The sequence below is a fragment of the Cetorhinus maximus genome, chromosome 22 (assembly GCF_964194155.1).
Source record: "Cetorhinus maximus chromosome 22, sCetMax3.hap1.1, whole genome shotgun sequence".
NCBI classification, from domain to species: Eukaryota; Metazoa; Chordata; class Chondrichthyes; order Lamniformes; family Cetorhinidae; genus Cetorhinus; species Cetorhinus maximus.
In genome coordinates this window covers 60,405,408-60,413,392 of record NC_135900.1, presented here as the reverse complement: position 1 = coordinate 60,413,392, position 7,985 = coordinate 60,405,408, and the positions used below count along the sequence as shown (strand labels likewise).

The 7,985-nt window shown below is 46.3% G+C and overlaps 1 protein-coding gene across 2 annotated transcripts in view; it reads left to right on the top strand.

Moving 5' to 3' along the window:
- The first annotated feature begins 702 nt into the window (after nt 1–702).
- LOC144696734 (metabotropic glutamate receptor 8) overlaps nt 703–7,985 on the top strand; it is a 429,432-nt gene continuing 422,149 nt past the window's right edge. For both annotated transcript variants that reach the window (XM_078568398.1, XM_078568399.1), the window contains exon 1: nt 703–1,557. In XM_078568398.1, coding sequence (XP_078424524.1) covers nt 1,042–1,557 — 516 coding nt within the window. In that variant the 5' untranslated portion in view covers nt 703–1,041. The remainder of the gene's footprint in view (nt 1,558–7,985) is intronic.

The window sequence follows — 7,985 nt, the reverse complement described above, 5'->3', positions numbered from 1 at the left end:
TGACAGCAGATTTGAGGGACTGAATGGCCTAATCCTGTCCCCCGTGTTGCTAAGATCACTCTGGAGTTGTTGACTGCGGTGGCAGAGTCAGATGTTAGGAAGTAGAGACAAGTGAAGGAGGCAGCCACAGAGCCGCAGTCGTGTGGAGAATCGAATGTAATGCCGTGCCTGACGTGGGAGTGCCGAATTGCTGATACTGGATGAAAGAGCTGCATCCTCCAGATTCAGTGCCTGTGCTGCCGGGCACCAGGACGCACAGGAGCAGCTAGAAGTGCTTGGCTTGACAATTCTCTCTTTAAATGTGGGAGCAGTACAGATGTGTCAATGCTGGAGCGTAAAGTTGGAAAGTGCGGCTGGCGTGAAGTGGGGAAGGGATCAGGAGATGCGTGCATATTCCAATGGGTATTCCAGCATCTGAGCTCTGAGTGATTGGGATGCTCTGCATTGCTGCTGGGGCTCAGTGCTGTCCCAGGTATTCCTCCTGGGTGACAGGCTGCTTGGGTGGGTACAACATCACAGTCCAGAGTGGGCAGCATAACAGAAGCAGTTAACTGTGTCACCGTTGAACTTCGGGTGTTTCTTCACCCCCCCCCCCCACCCCCCACCTCCTCGTCCCCTCCCCTCATTCATTTATTTCTTTTATTTCTTGGTTGCACACCAGCAGGGCGCCGTCAGGGAGAGAGGGGCGGCGAGTGTGGAGCAAGTATTTCATCTTGGCAAAGAGATCTGGCGCCGAAGAGCCGAGAGGAGCGTCCGAACCTCAGAGAGGGAGAGAGGGAGGGAGGCTGCCCTCCTTGCACGGTTGTGGTTCCCGCCTGGACCAGGCACTCGGGAGGGAGGGAGAGAGAGAGAGAGAGAGAGAGCTGTGAGCAATGTGCGACATGCTGGCCACCCACCTTACCCCAGATGCTCTAGGAGCTGCCAGCCAATGTGCCATCCACCTGGACTGCTTTTGCCGTCGCTGCTCCCGCTAGCACCCCCCAGCCCCAAGTCACCGAGCCCGTACCAGGAAGCCAGCGAGAGCAGCAGGGGCCGGGGACCATGAGGCTGGGTCTGATCCGGGCAGCCTCCTGCCGCCACTGCCTCCTCTTCCTCGTCGCCGCCGAGTGTTACTGGCTCCTCGCCGTCCTGCAGAGGAGCGCAGCCCAGGAACATGCCCACTCCATCCGGCTGGAGGGCGACATTATCCTCGGGGGGCTCTTCCCGGTCCACTCCCGGGGCCAGTCCGGGGCCGCCTGCGGGGAGATCAAGAAGGAGAAAGGCATCCACAGGATGGAGGCGATGCTGCACGCCGTGGACCAGCTGAACCGTGACCCCGAGCTCCTGGCCAACATCACCCTGGGGGTCCGCATCCTCGACACCTGCTCCAGGGACACTTATGCCTTGGAGCAGTCCCTGACTTTCGTGCAAGCCCTGATCGAGAAAGATACCACGGACGTGAGGTGTGCTAGTGGAGAGCCGCCTATCATCACTAAACCCGACAAGATCGTGGGAGTTATAGGAGCCTCTGCAAGTTCCGTCTCCATCATGGTGGCCAATATATTGAGACTTTTTAAGGTAAGATCACTATGCGTGAGAGAGGTAGTGTGTGTATGTGTGCGTATGCTTCTCCTGCCCCAGGAGAGAGAGAGTGTGTGTGTGAGAGAGAGAGAGAGAGAAAGGGAGGGTGTGAGAGACAGAGTTTGTGAGAGACAGTGTGTGAGAGAGACAGATTGAGAGACAGTGTGTGAAACAGTGTGAGAGAGACAGATTGAGAGACAGAGTGTGTGAGAATGTTTGAGACTGTGAGACAAAGTGTGTGTGAGAGAGACAGTGTGTATGTGTGTGTGTATGTGCGTGTATGTGTGAGAAAGACAGTGTGAGAGAGACAGTGTGTATGTGTGAGAGAGTATGTGCGAGTGTGTGTGAGACAATGTGTGTGAGAGAGAGACAGTGTGTATGTGTGTGTTTGTGAGACAGTGTGTATGTGTGTGTGAGAGAGTGTGAGAGAGTGTGTATGTGTGTGTGACACAGTGTGTGAGAGAGTGTATGTGAGTGTGTGCGAGTGTGTGTGTGAGAACAAAGTGTGAGAGACAGTGTGTATGTGAGAGTGTGTATGTGCGAAAGACTGAGACTAAGTGTGTGTATTGTGTGTGTGTGTGTATGTGCGAGACTATATGTGCGTATGTGAGACTGCGTGAGAGACTGTGTATGTGTGAGAGTTGTGTGCGTGTGTATGTGTGTGAGGGAATGTTTGCAAGTGAATATCAAAGTGTCACTATGTATGTTTAAGGGACTCCTGTCGACTGAAACACTATTTAATATTTATCAACAACACACAGTGCCATCCTGATTAATGTTAACTGTAAGCGCACACTTGGTAAACAATAGTGGGACCAATGGGTTTGCTAAAACAGGGTCTTGTAGCTGATTGACATTCCTTATTTCTGACAGTGCAGCCATCAACAATTACTCTAGTATTTAACACTGCAATCTACCAGTCTCCGTCTAGCTACTAACAGCCTCGGGATGAGGATTAATGGGATTAGATTGGAAAAAGGGTGGTGGGACACAGTTAAGGGGGCAAGTTTCAATGATCGGAGGCCTGAGAGAGGCAAGTTAGTTCCAAGAGTTTCTCGAGACCGTTTGGTGGGTTGTTGATGGTGTTTTTTTCAAAAGCTCATTCAGACCTAAGTTCTGGGAGAGTTGCAGGAGTGAGAAACAGAAAAAAATACTCGCACTGAATAAGCATGTGAAGGAGTTTGAGGCTGGGAGGCAAGGAAAACTATCGGGAGTCCTAACAATTCATCTCTGTGCGACAGCTATCACAGAGGGACTATTAAACAATGAGATTGCAAATAAAGTTACACACTGCAGTCTTAATCGATACAGGGTCACATGTGCATCCTCGGGATAAAGCTATTTACCGATTCCATTGCTGTACCACACTTTATGGCGAAGAGGGAGATAGCTCTTACAGATTTAATTACTGTTTCTGCAGCAAAGATCTCATTGCTCTGGTTGTTATATTCCGATGAACAGAGGAAATTATTACTCATATCGTCTTCGTGTCAGCCACCCTCAGTGGCGAAAATGTCCAGTGAGCCGCTCTGTAGGCCAGCATGTCACCACTTAGAGCAAATGGTTTTGGGTTTAAAAGTCCTGGCAGTTGCCAACTGTGCCACCGGTACGCTGGTTAAGAGACTTCGGTTATCACCTCCAAATTTCTTAAATCGGTGCTGTAGGCGGCCGCCTGGTGAAATAACGTCTCCAAAACGTCGAGCAGAATTCAAATTGAAAAGTCCTGTTGACGCTGCGGGGCTACAAGTGATTTCAAACGTGCCTGTGGTCTCAGGACGGGAGTGTACTGGTATCAAGCCCAGGCACTGCTAGAACAGGATTAGTGTCAGCGCGGATTCTGAAGGTACATCCACTGAAAGCAATGTAACCGCACTGGGCGCGATACACCGTACTTCACTCAATAAGAAGTGGCGAAACATGTTCCAAAATACACTACCTGCCTGCAGCCTTCATGCGGGGCATGGCTCCAGTTTATAAGGTTTAGCCGCTCGGTTGCGAACTGCAATGTAAATGGGGGGCGATTTGAACATTTCTTTCAGGCTGCTTACTTGGGGAAAGGGAAGAAGACACAAAGTGAAGCTTCTGTTAGCAAATGCTGTGAATGGAACAGTTGGTGTTGTTTTGGGAACTCGGACTGAACTCTGGTTTACGCGCAAGGGTATTAGTGTCGGTGTAAATCTATAACATCTATACTGTACAGATTGTAGCTCATTCTCCCCCACATTCTGGTTGCAAACAGACATAAATGATAATGGAGGCATGTAAGGGTTTAATAGAACTGAGGGCAAACGCGAAACATAATTAGAAGCCCAAGACTATATCGAGTGGCTGAATGGGTTAATAGTAGTTTATTGTTAGCCTGCATGTTATTGACACTGAATATTGCATGGCGTATGAAGCCTGAATGTTGAGGAACCCATTTGTATGCGGGAGCTAACAGCAGACAGCATGTCTTACAACATTTTCACCATTAATTCTGACAAAATACAATCTGTTCAACAATCTGATTCTACGACCCGAGGTCTGTGATACCAGTGTCGAGGCAACAATTCAATTGCGACAGTGTTATGTGATACACAGTTTTATAAAAGGCCAGGCGTGTGGGTACTGGGGCACCATTAAATCATTCGAGGCAGGGTAAAACCTGAATAAATGTAATTCATGAAGCCTAAAGCCGTGTGAGACAATGCGGTCCGGTAATAACAGTGGGACACCTTGGGGCAGCATAAACAGCACATAACCATGTGGTTTTTGCAGTGAATAAATAATAAAATACCTTTCTAAGCGATCATTAATTGGGTAGCAATTGCACAGGTGGAAGATATGACCATTGATCTGTTGTCCAAGTGAGTGGTGTTTGTATTGATTGAAATACTACACGCTTAACAATAAATGCCCTTAAGAAATATTCCCTGTTTTACATGGATCAGAATAAACTCCTATAGATAGAAAACGGATATGCTTTTATGATTTAAAGGGGCTGTTAAGAGGTACTTGTGGTTTTTTTTTTAAATAGAGTAGGTTTTACAATAATGATTACTTCTATATTGATATGCCACAATATCTCACCTACACAGGTCAGAGTCACAATGTAATTATACTGGGGCTTTCAAACTAACACAACGTGCATGATTGGAACAGCTGTAATGTTATATGGGCAATGTATTAAGTTTTTAAGACACACGAGAGTACCTCCAGGAGGCAGTCTTTCATCATTTGGTCTTTATACCAGGTGCAATATAAAGCTGGGCTGTTTCTGATTTTGCTACAGGAAGGTAGTGAGTAGAGATTGGTTAGTCACCCACAGCAAGAAGGGAGGGAAGTTCAGCAAGTAAGTCACATACCTCCTCACAGTAAGATACCAGGCATAAGAGCATTGAAGGCTTGGCGAATGCTACTGGCACATTTTCCTTGGAAAAAAAATCTTGGGATGTGGGTGTTGCTGGGAAGGTTGGCATAATATATTGCCCTTCCCGAATTGACCTGAGAAGGTTACGACATAATTGAGCGGCTAGGCCATTTCAGAGGACAGTCAAGAGTCAACCGCGTTGGTGTGGGACTGGTCAGAGTCCGAACTGGGTATGGATGCCAAGTTTCCTTCTCTAAAGCATGGCATTCATGGTCATTTTTCAAAAGCTGAATTCAAATTTTCAAACTGCATGGCGGGATTGGAATTCACATCCTCTGGATTATGAATCTAGTAACATAACCACTGCACCACAATATCATCGCTAACGTAATGGAACAAATAATGCGGGAATAGCCATGCTCAATTTTAGTCAATTCTCAAAATGCCATGATTCCGACCACAAACTTTTTAAAGTTGTAATGTTTACCTTTCAAGGTTTGAATTAATTCTGCCTAACATATTAGACTGTTAAATCTTGCTAGTATTGAGAAACAAATGTGCCTTTCAACAGTTCCCTTTTTGCTTGCCGCAACCACCACCACACTTGCCCCCCTCAACCCCCCACACTCCTCAATATTCTCCAGTTGCTCCTAAGGCATTGATCCATGCTGACATGTTGATATTTCTGCAGTATCTCATCATATTTAAAGTATGAATCCAGGCACTTGATGCTGGCATACCATTCAATCAAGGAATCGAGAACATCACGGATAAGCCTGAACTAATCAGTGCCAAACTCCATTCAAGTGGACTTTCTAAGATACATCAGTAAATAATTTCTCTGGAGCTTGAAAGAATGAGAGATGATGAGAGTGAAATTTCACCCCACTTCCACTATGTTACACATATTACTTTAGAAATTTGCAGTATCTCACTAATTAAAAAATTAAACAAAATTACCGTATTTCGCATAATCCTCAAAGTACAATTTGAAGGCTAACCTCTTCAGGATGACATTGCAGTGACTGGACCACTTTCTTTGTTGATTTTGAATAAGTTTAGACTTGAAATAGGAACCTTTTCTCTACCTTGTGGCTGCAGTGTTCAGTAAATTGGAATGGTTGTACTCAGAGCCAGAAAAGTAATTAGTTTTCAAGAAAATTAATTGTTGGATTTGCTTCATGACGCACAGAGAAGAGACCTTTCAGTTTACACAAAGAAATAAACAAGCCCATACACTTAAAGACTGCAAACTGCAGATTGTTTACAGTTGTGGAGTGGAGACAAACACTTATTGGAAACAACCCTTGATGTGATGCTAAAAATTTAGCTTCACTTTCCCTCATCCAAAAGTGGCTTTCTCTCCTAACGCTAACCAAAATAATGGACAGAATTTTTCTCAGGCAGCATAGGAGTGAATGGAGGTGAGTGGATCTGGAAAAGTGTGCAGCTGAGAGGGGTGGTTGATTCTCAGTGTGGTTCTGACACGCTGTGATTTTGAAAGCGGAAATGGGAAGCACAAAAATGGCGGGCTTGTAATTTGGTACACGAAAAACATAATATAAGAAATAGGAGCAGGAGTAGACCATATGGCCCATCGAGCCTGCTCCGACATTCAATACCATCATGGCTGATCTTGGGCTTCCAACTCCATGATCCTACCTGCTCCCCATGTCCCTTAATTCCCTGAGAGATCAAAAATCTGTCTATCCCAGCCTTAAATGTAATCATTGATGGAGCATCCACAACCCTCTGGGGTAGAGAATTCCAAAGATTCACAACCCTTTAAGTGAAGTAGTTTCTCCGCATCTCAGTCCTAAATGATCAGCCCCTTATCCTGAGTCTGTGCCCCCGTGTTTTAGATTCCTCGACCAGTGGAAACAATCTCTCAGCGTCCATCCTATCAATCCCCTTCAGAATTTTGTAGGTTTCAATAAGATCACCTCTCATTCTTCTAAGCTTCAGAGAATATAAGCCCAATTTACTCAGCTTCTCATCATAGGACAGCCTCGTCATCCCCAGGACCAATTTTGTGAACCTTCACTGTACCGCTTCCAGTATGATTGTGGAAATCCAAAACTGCACACAGTATTCCAGATGTGGTCTCATCTAAACTCGGTACAATGTAGATAGACCTTTATTCTTGTTCTCCAATCTCTGTGCAACAAAGGCCAACATGCCATTTGCCTTCCTAATTGCTTGCTGCACCTGCATGCTAATTTTCTGCATTCCTTGTACAAACAAACCATGTCTCTTTGAACATCGACATTTACTAGTTTCTCACCCTTTAAAAAATATTCTGCTTTGTTATTCTTACAGCCAAAGTGAATAACTTCACACTCCCCTATATTAGTCTCCATCTGCCATCTTTTTGCCCACTCACCTAACCTGTCTATATCTCTTTGCAGCCTCTCTGTGTCTTCCCCACAGCAAATTGTCAGCTATTTGAGGGGCGATTTGTGATATTACTGACATGGCGGCTGTCACTCATGACCACTCCTACGGGGTTGGGGATGAGGTGGAAACAGCCAGTGGGTGCACCTCCACTGGCTGCTCCACCAGCATCAATGCAGGGTCAGCCTCTGTCATAGGGCCTTCCTGTGTAGATAGTTCCACAGTCAGAGGGACCAAGGTGGCAGATTCTGATTAAGGGGTCCCAGGAAGGGTGCCACCCTACCCCCCACTTCAGCATCATCTCTGAGACCCTCAGCCCTTTGATGGAGCCTCTGAGCATCTGAGGGCAACCTCCAGCTGGATAGCAACTGGCTTCTACTCCATGCATCTTTGTGCCATTAGTGTCACTGACCAGTCACATCTACAGAATGTGACATACACTCTATGCATATTAGCACATTGCCCCTGCATACACTCTGAGTGGTGCTGCATATGAACCTCCAGGAGATTGGCCACTCTCTCAATGGAGGATCTCATGTGCTCAAAACACTGAGACATGACGATGTTCATACGATGAATGGACTCCTCCATTCTGCTCCCATGACTCTGCATTGTGTTTGGGAACTCTGACATGTGGCACACATCTCTTGCTATTGGCCCAGGGATACCTGCCTTGTGTATG